Consider the following 16,704-nt stretch of genomic DNA (forward strand, 5'->3'; position numbering starts at 1 on the left):
CGAGAAAAAAGTAGAGACTCGGCAGAAACAAAATCAACAGCAGATTGGCGAGGAAGAAGTAAAAGTATCTCTGTTCGAAGATGGCATGATCTTATACACAGAAAACCCTAAAGAATTCTCAAGAAGACTACTGAAACTAATAGAAGTGTTCAGCAGAGTATCAGGATACAAGATAAACATACACAAATCAGTTGGATTCCCCTAAACGAACAATGAGAACATCAAAGAGGAAATCACCAAACCAATACCATTTACAGTAGCCCAAGAAGATAAAATACTTTGGAATAAATCTTACCAGAGATGTAAAAGACTTATACAAAGAAAACTACGATACAGTACTGCAAGAAACCAAAAGAGGCCTACATAAATGGATATCCTTGCTCGTGGATAGGAAGACTTAACATTGTAAAAATATCTATTCTACCAAAAGCGATCTATAGATACAATGCAATTCTGATCCGAATTCCAACGACATTTTTTAATGAGTTGGAGAAACAAATCACCAACTTCATATGGAAAGGAATGAGGCCCCAGATAAGCAAAGCATTACTGAAAAAGAAGAACAAAGTGGGAGGCCCCACTCCACCTGATTTTAGAACATATTATACTGCCGCAGTAGTCAAAACAGCCTGGTACGGGTGCAATAGATACATAGATCAATGGAACAGAGTTGAGAATCCCAACGTAAATCTAACTACATATGAGCAACTGATATTTAACAAAGGCCCAAAGTCTGTTAAATGGGGAAAAGGCAGTCTGTTTAACAAATCATGCTGGCATAACTGGATAACCATCTGCAAAAAAATTAAACAAGATCCATACCCCACACTATGCACAAAAACTAACTCAAAATGGATCAAAGACCTAAATATAAAATCTTAAACGATAAGGATCATGGAAGAAAAAATAGGGACATTGCTAGAAGCCCTAATATATGGCATAAACAGTATATAAAACATTACTAACAATGTAAAAGAGAAACTAGATAACTGGGAGCTCCTAAAAATCAAACACCTATGTTCATCCAAAGACGTCACCAAAAGAGTAAAAAGATTATCTACAGACTGGGAAAAAGTTTTTAGCTATGACATTTCCCGTCAGCAGCTAATCTCTAAAATCTACATGATACTGCAAAAACTCAACTACAAAAATACAACCCAATTAAAAAATGGGCAAAGGATATGAACAGACACTTCACAAAGACGTTCAAGCAGCTAACAGATACCTGAAGAAATGCTCACCATCATTATCCATTAGAGAAATGCAAATCAAAAGTACAATGAGATTCCATCTCACTCCAATGAGGCTGGTAGTAATCCAAAAAACACAAAATAATAAATGTTGGAGAGGTTGTGGAGAGTGGAACACTTATACACTGCTGGTGGGAATGTAGAATGGTACAACCATTTTGGAAATTGATCTGGAGCTTCCTTAAAAAACTAGAAAGAGAAATACCATACAATCCGGCAATCCCACTCTTTGAAATATATCCTAGCGAATTAAGAGCCTCTACGCGAACAGATATGTGCACATCCATGTTCGTGGCAGCACTGTTTACAATAGCAAAAAGAAGGAAGCAACCAAGGTACCCATCAATGGATGAATGGATAAATAAACTATGGTATATTCACACAATGGAATACTATGCATCTATAAAGAACAACGATGAATCCGTGAAACATTACATAACATGGGGGAATCTGGAAGGCATTATGCTGAATGAAATTAGTCAGTTGCAAAAGGACAAATATTATATAACACAACTATTATAAGAATTTGAAAAATAGTTTAAACAGAGAAGAAAATATTCCTGATGGTTAGGAGCTGGAGAGGGAGGGAGGGATGGAAGAAGAGGGGTCTTCACTAATTAGATAGTAGATAAGAATTATTTTAGGTGAAGGGAAAGACAACACACAATACAGGAGAGGTCAGCACAATTGGACTAAACTAAAAGCAAAAAAGTTTCCTGAATAAACGGAACACTTCAAAGGCCAGCCTAGTAGGGCGGGGTTCGGGGATCATGTTTTCAGGGGACATCTCAAGTCAATTGGCATAATAAAATCTATTAAGAAAACATTCTGCATCCCAATTTGGGGAGTGGCGTCTGGGGTCTTAAACGATAGCAAGCGGCCATCTAAGATGCATCAATGGGTTTCAACCCATCTGGAGCAAAGGAGAATGAAGAACACCAAAGACACAAGGTAATTATGAGTCCAAGAAACAGAAAGGACCACATAAACTGGAGACTACATCAGCCTGAGACCAGAAGAACTAGATGGTGCCCAGCTACAATTGATGACAGCCCTACCAGGGAACATAACTGAGAACCCCTTACGGAACAGGAGAGCAGTGGGATGCAGACCCATATTCTTGTAAAACGACCAGACTTAATTGTCTGCGTGAGACTAGAAGGACCCTGGAGGTCATGGTCCCCAGATCTTCTGTTAGCCTAAGATATGAACCATTCTCAAAGCCAACTCTTCAGGTAGGGATTGGACTGGAGTATGGGATAGAAAATGATACTGGTGAAGAGTGGGCTTCTTGGGTCAAGTAGACACATGAGACTATGTGGGCAGCTCCTGTCAGGAGAAGAGACGAGAGGGCAGAAAGTGGTCAGAAGCTGGCTGAATGGAGACAGAAATAGAGAGAGGAGGAAACGAGTGTGCTGTCTCATTAGAGGGAGAGCAACTAGGAGCATATATAGCAAGGTTCATGTAAGTTTTTGCATGAGAGACTGACTTGATTTGTAAACTTTCACTTAAAGCACAATAAAAATAATAAAAAAAAAAAAAACTGATCAAAGGAGCCTAATTCAGGGAATAAGCTCGATGAGCCAGTAGGTAGAAAAAAAAGTAGAGCATGTAAATAAGACGTGGAGGAACATCTGTGGCTCAAGGTGGCCTGTGTTTAATACTCATTCCTGCATCCTTTAAAGGTAATTTATCATGGTCAGTGGTAAGGTACTCAATTATTATATTCATGTACTCAATACCAATTCCACTTGTACCAACATTCTCAGCAAGAGCGTGTATATGCTGTTGACCTCGCTTTTTAGTCCAGCCTTTTTGTTCTTCATGGGTCTATGTTAAAGTACAAGCTTTCTTTTGGTAAATATTTTGTTAAGTTCAAAATATTTTCTCAGATGATAAATATTTCCCATTCTTCTTTTTACACTATGAATTAAAATGACATGCGGTATTTTGAATATTTTGTCTCTTAAAAATCATATAATTTTTCACTCTGTACTAATTAAATTACACTTTATTTGATTTATGTGTAGACTTTTATAATGTGTCCCTTAAGGAGGTCTTAATGCAGAAATGTGTGTCACTGGAGCTTCACATTCTGTAAAAACACAGGCTTTGAGTCAGACAAAAATGGATTTGCATCCCAATTTCACCCCTGAGTAGCAATATTTAACTTTACTGAGCTTTAATTTATCTATCTGGGAAGTAAAGATAAAATGTGAAGATAAAGTATCTCTTTAAATATATTATTACAAGTAGTAAAATACATAAATCTCTAGCAATTTGTCTAGTGGTAGCTGCAGTAATCATAGTAGTCATTATACCAAGATGAACACCTTTAATAGTATCATTACTTCAGGATTTAAAGTTTATCTCTAATATTAAACCCACTGGCACTAAACCGTTCTTCTTTCCTAGTTTATTGTTTAAAGTCAAAAGTAAAATAACCTGGAATGGTGCCTGTAGTCACAAAGTCCCTAAAATGCTGGAATTGTGATGGGCAATAAGCACACTCAGTTCAAAACATTTATTAAGATGAGCTTATAGATTCTATTCGTTTTGTTTTATTAAGACTAGGGCTGGTCTGAGACATCGTTTATTTACCTGAAAATATAATATATTCTCTTATTGAGAAATGCTATCCTGATAAATCTGCTCCCTTATTACAGAGGAAAGGAATAAACATTTAAAGTTACAGCATAGAAACTTCTGATCTTTTTATAAAAATGTACTTGATCTACTTTTGCAAATTTCTGGAAACGATGCAGCTATCGTACAATGAATAAATAATTAAACAAACTGTGATACATCTATACCATGGAATATCACTCAGAAATAAAAAGGAATAGACAGTCGAAACATGTAACAACTCAAATGAATATCCAGTAAATTTTGCTGAGTGAAAAAATATAATCTCAGAGGGTTAAAAAAATTATGTATTAGATAATTCCACATGATGTCCTTCTTGAAGTGATAAAAGTATATAAATGGTGAACAAATTAGTGGATTTTAGCTGGCTGATAAGGGATAGGTCAGCAGCAGATGACTAAGACAAGCATCTAGATGTTTTTGCAACCCCTTAATCATTTTGATTTCTGATCATTCTACTTGATAAAATATGTCACGAAAGGATAAGAAATTTGAGAGTGTTCTTGTCTATTGCATCCCCACTGTCTAAAATGGTAGCTGGCATAAAAAAAGAAAAAAGCCCTCAGAATTTAGAATTGGAAAGGCAATGAGCACAATGAGTGGATCCAAAATATATAATAAACTCACTGAATCTGTTTATATAATTTTGTTTTGTTTGCAGCTTTGCCAAGGCTTATTTAAATGTGAAATCATTATTTTGCTTCTTAAAGATGCATTATATTCTCTTATTGAGAAATATCCTGAAACAGATTCCTTTCCAGGAAAGCAAAGAACCAAAACCTTAAAAAAATATATATATATATATACACACAAACTTTTAAGGACTAGTTACCTTTTAGTTAAAAATGTGATCGCTCTACATCAGCAAATTTATTTCTTTAAGAACAATGCAATCCTTTTGATTGAGTCATTGAAGGCTTCTTTTACTTGCTTGTTCCTCAGGGTATAAATGAAGGGGTTCAGCACGGGGGCAATGGACGTCGTGAGCACCATCACACCCTTATTAATGGCCACTGAATTCTTTACTGAAGGTTTGACATAGATGAAGATGCAGCTGCCATAGGTGATGGAAACCACAATCATGTGGGAAGAGCAGGTAGAAAATGCCTTTTTCCTTTGCTGGGCAGAAGGGAATTGAAGAATGGTCTTGATGATGTATACATAGGACAGGACAACACATATTAGGGTCATGATAAAGGTCAACACAGCACAAACTATGACCACCTGCTCTATGAGCCATGTTTCTGAGCATGAGATCTTTAGGAGAGGGGATGCATCACAAGCAAAATGGTCAATGACATTAGAGTCACAAAATTCCAGATTTAGGCCCAGGCTAAGTGGTGGGAGTATGATCAACAAGCCAGCTGTCCAGCAATACAAGATGAGTCTTCTACAGACCTTGTTGTTCATAATGGTCACATAATGTAGGGGTTTGCAGATGGCTACATATCGGTCATAGGACATGGTGGCCAGAAGAAAAAATTCTGTTACACCGAAGAGGTCAGTAAAAAAAATTTGAATAGCACAATTATCATATGTGATTGTCCGGTCCTCCGTTGATATGTTGTAGAGGTATCTGGGAATGCAAGCAGATGTAAAGGAGATTTCTAAGAAGGAGAAATTTTGCAAGAAAAAGTACATGGCAGTTTTAAGGTGAGAATACATGAAGGTGAGGGAGATGATTGTCAGGTTCCCAGTTACACTCAACATGTAGGTGAGAAATAAAAAGATAAAAATCACAACCTTCAGTTGGGGGTCATCGGTCAGTCCCAGCAGGAGAAAAATTGTTATTGTCTGGTTTCTCATCATTGGCTTCTGAGTTCTAATCTACCTGCATTTATAATGGGGAGATATGCGATACGAGGAGAATGGTGTTAACACCACATAGGAATAATTTATGGCTCAACAAACTATGCAAACCATGTCACATGCAATTTTTCTACTAATTTATTTATAAATAATATCACACTAGTAGGATAGGTTCTACAGTTGTATGTTTTTGCAATTTCAATGCATATTTCTTAAAAATCAGATTACTTTATCCATATTACATTCCAACACTTTCCGAGTTTTTTCACTACTTTTTTGCCTAATTTATATTTCATTTTTTTACGCACGTTAGATGAGAAATACCCATACGGTTATATTGGATTGCAAAATGAAGATGAATCAAAAAAAAAAACTTAAGCAATTTTAGTCAAGAAATATGTACACTTATCACAATTTTTCGAATTTGTGATTTCTTCTCTAACCAACTTTATTCTCATTTGCTCCGTCCCATTTCTTTCCCTCATGACTTTCTGTTTAAAATTTATTCTCATTGCCGCCTGTTGTGCAGAATATCGTACAGAATGCTCAACTATGTTGGGTGTAACAGGAATATGGTTGTACAACATCATCGTAGTAGTTTTATATTTTCCATCTGTTTAGCTGAGATTGAAACACACCTCAACATCTGAGTATTAATGTCATTAAGTACCACATATCTGTATCTATATATATCAAATTTAAAATAGTAATCACATTTTCCAAACACTGTTTGCTTTCTCTGTTGTTCAGTCATCTACAAAATGGAATTACTAATAGTATCCTTCATATACTATTGTTGAAAATTTAACCAGTGAATACATACACACTGAAACCTGTGATAGCCGGAAATCAACAGGACTGCCTTGTTTTTCCCGGTTTCACAAATTTTTAACCTTTGACAGGGTGCAGTCTTACCACTTTCTACCACTCTCTATTAGTGGAAAATATCTTAGTTTTTCTTTGACAAGTTTCCACCTTACACAGTCTTTAGCTTTCCATAGATTTTACTGATATATACCAAAAAACCAAACCCATTGCTGTCGAGTCGATTCTGATTCACAGCGACATACAGGACATAGTAGAACTTCCACGTAGGGTTTCCAAAGACTGCCTGGTGGATTCGAACTGCAGGCCTTTTTGTTAGCTGCCGTAGCTCTCAACTGCTACACCATCAGGATTTCCTTACTGTATATAGAACTTAGAAAAGTGCCTGGCTCATAATGACTAATAAATACATATTAACGATCTAGGTGACCTGATCCACATTGGTTTTCCTTTTGTTAGTCACCATCCATTCTCTCTTCATCACATGTAGTTACACTTTGCCCCCACCATTCAAATGCAACAGCTTTCGTGAATGGCTATCAAAGACCTCCTTTTTCAGTATTCAATACCAGACTTTTATGTGGAATGTATCTTTTGACCATACACTATTCATGACATTCTTTCATAACTTACCTATCATCACACACGTTTTTCCTCTCACCTTATCAATTTATAATTTCTGAGTGTTTCCTTTCTTGCTAGTCTCCTTATGTTTATACTTCTCAGTCTTCTCTCAACAAATATACTCTCAGTGTATATTTTCTTGAACACTTGATATTTAATCTCCCAAAATGGATGTTCCCCACAATCTTGGGAATATGGTCAAATACAACTCAAATATCAAAGTCTACACCTCCAACTTACTTGCTCCCCTCAGTTTCTTAAAATCAGATGACTGTGTTTTGCCAGGTATTGAATTAATCACATTGAACATATTATCTATCTGGAGTAGACTTTCTTCTGATACTTCCTGTTTCCTCACTTACAGCTGTACCCCAAACTCAGTCTCATCTGCGATGCAAATACTCCGTGAATGGTTTTTAGTTTAAGTATCATTCTCCTGGGAAACTGATGAAAGTAATATATGGGATGGGTATTGTTTATAGCAAGCAATTCATACTGCTATCTTAGCACCACTCGGAGAATGTACATTGTTTGAGATTGAGACTTTTTTTTTGCTAGAGTTGCATCCATAAGTAACACAGTTTCAGACATATATTCGAAGCCTAAAAAAAATGAACTGGCAAAAAAATCTAAGTCAAATTTCCCACCCAAATCTGTATGTATTATTTTTTTATTTGGGATGTATCTAAAAACTGCTGGGATATTGAACTTACTCTACATCTGAGTTTAACATTTTGACGTTTTTATTTTGGTCTATTGAAGTAAGTCTTACCCGGAAGAAGCACTCCTTTGATTATATCTATTACCTGCACTCCTGACAAAAGTGATAACTGATTTCTCCTTGCCTTACCTGCCAAACAGAGGAAATGTTGTATGTTCATTGATGCTGCCTTTGCCTCCCTGAGTCATCTCTCAGTAGCATATTAACACCAGAACTTATGGCCTTTACCATTCTAAATTTGTGGCAATGTTTTCTGTATAGACGTTTTTGTGACTAACACAAATTAAATATTACACCAGCTACTGAAACATTTTCAAAATTGCATCAGTAATTCCCAAAAAGGAAATTTTCCTTGGAGTATCCAATTAGTTTATTATATGGAAGATTTAAAATTGCTTTAAAATATTCCCTCCATACTTAAGTGGTGGCTTAGCTCTGATAATGTGTGAAAACTCTAGAATTAAATCCCAGCAATTACAGTCACTATCATAGAGAAGCAGTATAGACTTGCTTAGATCTTTTTGAGAGCTGGCATGCTCTCAGAGAATGTCCTTCCGCATTTGACATTTACAAAAGATCATCTTAAGATGCAGTGAAGGACCATTTGTGCAGCCAACCTCTCTCCTTGAATCTGCTTCTCAATGTACGCAGACCTGTGCTTCTCTGTGTTAACAAACACAGCCCTGGTGAGTTTGAGTAGTACTCATTCAAAAAAAAAAAAAAAAATTTAGTTTAGTCATTAGAACTTTACTTCCATGAGAATTCTGATATTACAATGCAGATACTGAGTAACTAATTCATGTGAATTATTATTGACTGATTACTATTAAAGGAGCCCTGGTGGTACAGTGGTTAAGCACTTGGCTACCAGCCAAAAGGTTGGCAGTTCAAACCCACTAGCTGCTCCATGGGAGAAGGATGTGGCAGTCTGCTTCCTTAAAGATTACAGCCTTAGAAATCCTACGAGGCAGCTGAAATCTGTCCTATAGGGTCACCGTGAGTCAGAATCGACTAGGTGGCAACAGGATTACTATTTATATTATATCTGAAATATTTTTAAATCTTAATTTCTAATGAGATGATTCAACATGAGCCAAAGTGTCAACTGGATTCCCCCCCATATAGGAATTACTGCTTCTACATTTTCCTCAAGTTATGCTACATTTAGATGACCTTCTATTTATTGGTGCATAAAAATGATCATATCAATGAAAGAAACCACTCAAGAATGACGCATTTACAAAGTCATTTCATTAAGACTCATGTTAAAACTTATATATCTCTGTTTTACACAGTAAGAAAAAATCTGTTTTCGGAACACAAATATGACCCTTTTCACAAAAGATAACTGAAATTACAGAATTTATCTTACTTCACATTTCTGGCAGTTAATCATAGCCTCCCTCCATGAGTTGATTAACTACTATAATTCATACAGCTGCAAATTTCAAAATGAATGCAATGTTGGAAACCAGCATGAGCATTTCTGGTCACTAGTGACTGAACCCATACCCATGGTTACAGCAGTCTGGAGCGACTTGAGTTTTCTGTTTTCAATCACTTGTACTTCTCATGATAGATGTTGTGCTGTCATTAGGCCAGGGTGTATTGTAACTCTTCCTCACAGACAACAAACACTAGTTCAAAGGAACTCCCACTAACCTTTGGAAGAGTTGATGTTTTTAGTTATGTTTGCCCAGAGAAGGGTTTTCTAATTTTAAGCTTGATATTTGTTTTGTTTGCCCTATTTGCAACAAAGTTAATAGACCAAAGAGTCCTTGGTGACCTAGGTTCCAAAATTACTAATGAATCATCAGTATAATGAACTTTAGGGACAGAAATGAAACTTAATACAATAAGGATAGGGACATGGCCTTCAGAGACAGGAAAGCATCAGAATCATTTAAAAGAAACTGGTAGAAAAACAATAAGAATCCAATGACAAAAAAAAAAAAATCTAGTCAAGTTTCTTTTTTTTTTTTTTTAACTGATTCCTGTCAGACCAGGTAGATACAAAGGGCTTTTCTCCTTTATCAACTTTTTAAAGTAAAAATTAGTAAATTATGTACTCCTAAGACATTTGATCAGATTAAAAACAAACAAAACCCAGCAAAATATCAGGCAAAAGAACATAGAAATTAGTACATTATGTACTCCTAAGACATTTGATCAAATTAAAAACAAACAAAACCCAGCAAAATATCAGGCAAAAGAACACAGAACTGGCTTTAAAAAGAGGTCATAAAAGACTATTTTGGAGCATATCTTGTCATATTTTTCTTCCTGTGTATATACCCATATAGGTGACATGTAATATTTAGAAATACATGAATATTAAATTAAAAATACCTATTGATATGTATAGCTCACCAGATGCTATTTTACCTTTAGATATATATGGATGCATACTTATTTACGTGTACCTTTGGAATTTCTTTTAATTTCACTCCATTGTTTTAAAGTATCTTCAGAGGTTGAGCCAAGCTTAGCTCTTGTAAATTTGTTTTTTCCAATATTTTACCATTTTAAAATACAGTTCTATGATTATCCAACAATTCATGTAGTCCAAAAGAAATACTTTTAGGTTCTTTCTCATTTTTCACAATTATAAGAAAAATCTGCAAGAATACATGTACAATTTTGTGTGTGTGAATAATTGCCACAGTAATTCCATCAATTAATTCTCATTTTTGAAAGTATTATGTACAATACATGATAATTAAAATTTTTCTTTAAGTCAAGTGCATGAGTATCTTTGTATATACACTCATGTCATAAATGAGCTTTTTATTTTTTTATTTATAGAATGGGAATATTATTATCTTAATTCAATCATGGGCTGAAGTGGGTCAAGGCTGGGTTGCAGATTTATTGAGATATAATTTAAATAGAATAAAATGCACTCATTTCAATTGTACAGTTTGATGAAGTTTGACACATACATACACCTCTTTAATTACTACCACAATAAAGACTTAGAATATTTCCATCACCCTTAAAAGTTCCCTTAAATTCCTTCATGTTTTTCACCACAATCTCAGTTGGAGACACTCAGGGGCCTTCTTCCTGTCATTGTAGATTTGGTCTATAAAAAGATCTATTGTCCCTTTAGTTGAGTTGTATATCAATGAAATCATAAAGTATGCATGCTTTTGAATTTGTCATCTCTCAATTACCATAAGGTTTTTAGATCGATCCTTGTTATTGTAGCTATCAGTAGTTCATTTTTAAAATTGCAGCTTTATTGATATATAACTGACATATAACAAAACAAAATGTACCATTTGGTGGTTTTTAATATATACTCAGCGGTTTGTAACTTTCACCACTATCTAATTTTATAACATTTTTAAGTCTTCCATTTCCTTGTAGATCTACTACCTAGTTCTAACCATTTTTGAAAGCAGTGTCTTAAAAGCTTTAATTATTACTGTTGAATTGTGTCTGTTTCTCCCTTCAGTTTTATAAGTTTTTGTTTCATACATGTATTGGAGTTCTGTAGCTAGGTGCATATATTTATAATTATTATGTCTTTGTGATGGAGTGACTATTTCATCAGTATAAAACTTCCTTCTTTGATCTTAGTAACTTTTTTTTCATAATGTCTAATTTGTCTAACATTAATATAGGTGTTTTTTTCATGTTTCATTTTTTAACTTCCATCCTGTTTGTGTCTATAGGCATAAAGTGTGCCACTTATAGACAGCATAGAGTTAAATTTTTATTTTTAACCAATTCTGCCAGTCTCAGTCTTTTTGACTGGAATGACTAATCTATTTACGTTTAATGTAATTACTGATATGGTAGGTTTATATCTGCCATTTTACTAATTGTTTTCTATTTTTTTATATATTTTTTGTGACTCTTTTCCTCATAACTGTCTTCTTTTATGTTAAGGGATATTTTTAGCATACCATTTAAATCCCCTTATTCTTTCTTTTGTTATCTTCTAAAACTTATTTTCTTGATGATTGACATGAGGATTACAATTAACATCCTATCTTAAAACAATCCAGTCTGGATTAATATCAAGTTAATTTCAGCAGTAAACAAAAAATTTGCTTTAATATAGCTATATTCATGCCTCTCTCCTTTGGGGAGTCATGCAAATTACATCCTATACATTATTAGTACATGATACAGTTTTTATAATTATTGCTTTTAAAATCAGATTGGTGAAGAGTTACAAACAGAAGTACATCTATTATGTCTTTAATATTTACCTATGTAATTAGCTTTACCAGTGATTTTTATATCTTCACGTGGATTTGAATTATTGTTCAGTATTCTTTTATTTCAGTCTGAGGGACTTTTAATATTTCTTGTAGGGTAGGCATGCTAGTGAAAAATTCTCTCAGTGTTTATCCAGAATGTTTTAATTTCTCCTTCATTTTTGAAAAATAATTTTAATGCATATAGATTTATTCTTAACATTATTTTTATTTCAACAGTTTGACTATATCATCACATTTCTTCCTGATTTTGGAAGAAAACCCATTGCCGTCAAGCAGATTCCAAAACAGAGTAGAATTGCCCCATAGGGTTTCCAAGGCTGTAATCTTCATGGAGCAGAGTGCCACATCTTTCTTCCTCAGAGAAGCTGATGGGTTTGAGTCACTGACCTTTCACAACCAAACCAAAAACCAAACCTGTTGCCATCCTTACTGGAATCTCTGGAACATAAGTTGTTTTTTTCTTGTTACTTTAAAGGTTCATTTTTTTGTCTTTTGAATATTTGACTATGATGGGTCTAAGTGTGGATCTCTTTGAATTTATACTATTTGGAGTTAAACAAGTGTCTCTGTATTGGAGGGTATCCTTGAGCAAAGAATTTACCATAGTCTTTGTGTGGCATTAACTCAGGTGTGTCTGAGCAGTGTTGCTCAAGCTTAGCATTCTTATGCTTTATGAGTTGGGGAGGGGGAAGAGTTACCTCTCCCAGTTTTAATTTACCAAATCCCTGCCTTTATTCATTGTACACCACCTGGAAGCATTAGTATACCAAAAACCAAATCCATTGCTGTTGAGTTGATTCCAATTTATAGTGACTCTATAGGACAGAGTAGAACTGTCCCATAGGGTTTGCAAGGCTGTAAATCTTTATGGAAGCAGACAGCCACATCTTTCTCCTGTGGGTTGGCTGGTGAATTTGAACCACTGACCTTTCAGTTAGCAGCCAGGCACTGTAACCACTGTGCCACCAGGGCTCCTGGAAGCATTAATTATTGGTGCTCAATTCCAATAATAGTTCCCATTTAGTGGGATATACAACTAGCACTATAATCCTCTGAATATCAAGCCAAGAAGAAGCAGATAGATAAATTATTAGTTTATTATTAAGTAAATCTGTTAGTAAAATAAACTAAATTCTTGAAGTCATGAGTTTGAATTGGAAATATCACTGTGAATAAAAATCACATACCCTAGCTTTATTCACTGAAAGGGCCTAGAAATATGGCTAACCAAATAGCAAAGCACTTCCAGTGTCCCTATTGTGGTTTTCAAATACTATTTCCAGGTAAAAGAAACCATGTCTTTTGGAGAAATGGCTAATTCTAGTCCAGGGACAGGAAGTGTTGTATGAATTTCCTATTGCTACTGTCACAAATTACCACAAACCAATTAATTATTTTATGGTATCGGAGGTGTGAAGTCTAAAATCTGTCAGCAAAGATGAATTCCTTCCTGAGGCTCTGGGGTGGGGGAGGGTGATGTGGAGTGGAATCCATTTCCTTGGCTTTTTCTTTGCCTAGTAACCTTGCTTCACTCCCACCTCTGCTTCTACTGTCACATCTCTTATGTTTCTGTTTCCCTCTTTCCTTATACAGACCACTGTGATTACATTGAGCTGACACAGATAATCTAGGATAAACTTCCCATCTCAAGAGCCTTAATTTAAACAGTTCTGTAAATTACATTTTGCCACATAAGGTAATATATTCACATGTTCTGGTGATTAGGACTTGAGCATCTTTTGGGAGCATTATTCTGTCTACCACAGTTGTGTATGATGATCCTGGAACAGTTTGTCATATCAAGTATTCAGGGAACTATAATCAACTAACAATTTTGTGTCAAAAGAAAATTAGAACCAACTCGAAAAGGCTCAGTGGCTAAAAATAGCCATTAGAAAGTTGAAAATCAAAAGTACAATGAGATATAATCTCATCCCTGCTAAAATGGCACTGATTAAAACACAAACAAACAAACAAAAAGCATATAACATCAAATACTGGTGAATATGTGGGAAGATTGGAACCCTTAACTATTGCTGGTGGGATGATAAAATGGTACTACCACTATGGAAAATGGTACAGTGGTTCCTCAAAAAATTAAAAAAATAGGACTTCCCTATGATCCAGGAATCCCAGTCCTAAATATACACCCTAGAGACTTAAGAGTAGTGACAAAAACAGACATACGCACATCTATCTTCATTGCAGCTTTATTCACAATAGCAAAAAAATGGAAACAACCGAAGTGCCCGCCAAAGGATGAATGGATAAGCAAAATGTGGTACATACATACAATGGAATACTCCACAACCATAAAGCACAATGGTGAGTCTGTGAAACATAGAATAACATGGATGGACCTGGAGGGCATAACGCTAAGTGAAATAAGGCAAACACATAAGGACAAATATTGTATGATTCCTTTTTTATAAGAAGGCAAAAAAATATATATAAAAAGACCAATATTCACAGTTAGTTACCACGGAGAGGTGGGAGGGGGGAGAGGTGGGAGGAGGGGGAAATACACTTTCGATCATAGATACTTTTTATTTTTGGTGTTGGAAAAAGTGACAATGAATGTGGTTATAATGAGCACAGCACAATCTAAGCAAATGTTGTCTCTGAGAAATGCTCAAGAGAAAACGATGCCTGTATTAAAGAATTTTACATTTATAAGAAGGCAACAACTCCCAACAAAGACCAAAAAATGTGTGTATGATCACATATGGATGGATATAGGCATATAGGTGTACTGGTAGGTATAGGTGTACACATACGTGAGAAGTATTTATATGTATGTATAAATACAGATATGTATACAGGTACATTTAGTCATGTACACACAAATACTCCTCAGACATGACCAAACACCTTCCAAGTTTGGTTTTCTAGATTTGAAAGCTTAAGACCATAGTCTCACGGGACAACTCAGTCAATTGATATAGTGCAATTCACAAAGTTCATGTTCTGCATCTTAGTAAAGTGAATAGCAACTCCAGTCTTAAAAGCTTGTGAGTGGTATCTAAGATAAAATTATTGGTGTCTAATTGCCAGAATTAAAAAGAGTAAGAAGGTAACACAACTCTCAGAAAAGAAACAAGTATACAAGAATGATAACCTACATAAACCATGGTCTTATCTACCATGAGACCAGAAGAGCTAGGTGGTGCCTGGCTACGACCGCTCACCATTCTGACAGGGGTCACAATAGATGGTCCCAGATAGACTGAGAGAAAAATGTAGAACAAGGCTCAAATTCTTAAAAAAGCCCATAATAACTGGATCAGTTAGGACCAGAGAATTCTCTGAGACTATTGCCCTGAGGCAGTCTTTAAACCTTGAACCTAAGTTATTCCCTGAGATCATTTTTTAGTAAAATAATTGAGTGACAACAAAATAAAGGATATTAACTGTAAGAATGGCGCTCTACTAAAAAAACATCTGTATGAGACCAAAAGGTAAACATTTACTCCAAAGCGAAGATAAGGGAGCAGGGAAACTAGAGTACCAGAAGTGGAATAGCCAGAACACAACTAAAGAGAATGTTGACACATTGTGAAAAATGTAACTAATGTCACTGAACTATTTGTGTGGTAAATGTCAAGTGAAAACCTAACTTGCTGTGTAATCCTCACCAAAAATGGACTAAAATATTATTTAAAAAAAAAAGTTTGAAATTTTTTTTTTCTGGTTGCAGTGAGTGAAATAGTTCAATAGAGCAATAGTCAAGTCTTATCTTTATTCAACTCTTCCAGTGATATAAAAAAAAAGTCACTATTAACAGACTGGTGTGGACGAAGTTACACCAGTGTCCCTGCTCATACAAGCATTCACAGTGGTTTTTCTTTTTGCATTTTTTTTTTTTTTACTGAATTAGTGTCACCATTAAGAAAGTATCCCAAAACTATTTTTTTTTTTTAACTTGGCAACGGATATTTGACATTCCACATTGGACTCTAACATAGCAACACTTGTGAAGATGGCTCAGGGCCAGGCAATGTTTCCTTCTGTTACACGTGGGGTCTCTGTGAGTCAGAACCAACACAATGGTACCTAACAACAACAATCACTCAGTAGGTGGAAAACCATATGCGAGAATAAAAAATGTTTTTTATCCACACCATATCCGTATCCAACTATATACCCAAGCCCATACATATAAATGGAATAATATGATCAATTTTTTGTTTTGATATTTTTGTCTCATTCTACCATTTTTTCCCTCTGATTGAATCTCTTATTCCTGCTGCAGATAAAAGTAACCTGAATTAAAACATGTTTTCCTTTCATGTCTATTTGGTGAATATAGATAAATAAATAAAATTTTAATAAATGAGTGAGAATAAATATATCTATAATACCTATATATATGAACACAAACATATACATGCTTGCATTATGAATTCTCATTTAAAGATATTGATTGCCATCCTTTTGTTTAAATTATGTTTTGTTTTCTCTTAAAAGATTTTATAGTTTTTTTATGTGCTCTGTGCCTTTTACGTTTAATTTATTCTCTTGGCAATTAAATGTTTGTAACATTTATGATAGAAATAATATTTGCTCATTGATTTCTAGGTGCTTATTGGTATTT

At 34.9% G+C, this 16,704-nt stretch overlaps 1 protein-coding gene across 1 annotated transcript; it reads right to left on the reverse strand.

Annotated features, from left to right (window-relative positions):
- Positions 1-4,766: 4,766 nt before the first annotated feature.
- LOC135231389 (olfactory receptor 6C2-like) lies at positions 4,767-5,705 on the reverse strand. The gene has a single exon (XM_064285262.1). The coding sequence runs from the start codon at positions 5,703-5,705 to the stop codon at positions 4,767-4,769; it is 939 nt and encodes a 312-aa protein (XP_064141332.1).
- Between the last annotated feature and the right edge of the window lie 10,999 nt (positions 5,706-16,704).

This window comes from Loxodonta africana, chromosome 4 (assembly GCF_030014295.1).
Source record: "Loxodonta africana isolate mLoxAfr1 chromosome 4, mLoxAfr1.hap2, whole genome shotgun sequence".
Classification (NCBI taxonomy): domain Eukaryota; kingdom Metazoa; phylum Chordata; class Mammalia; order Proboscidea; family Elephantidae; genus Loxodonta; species Loxodonta africana.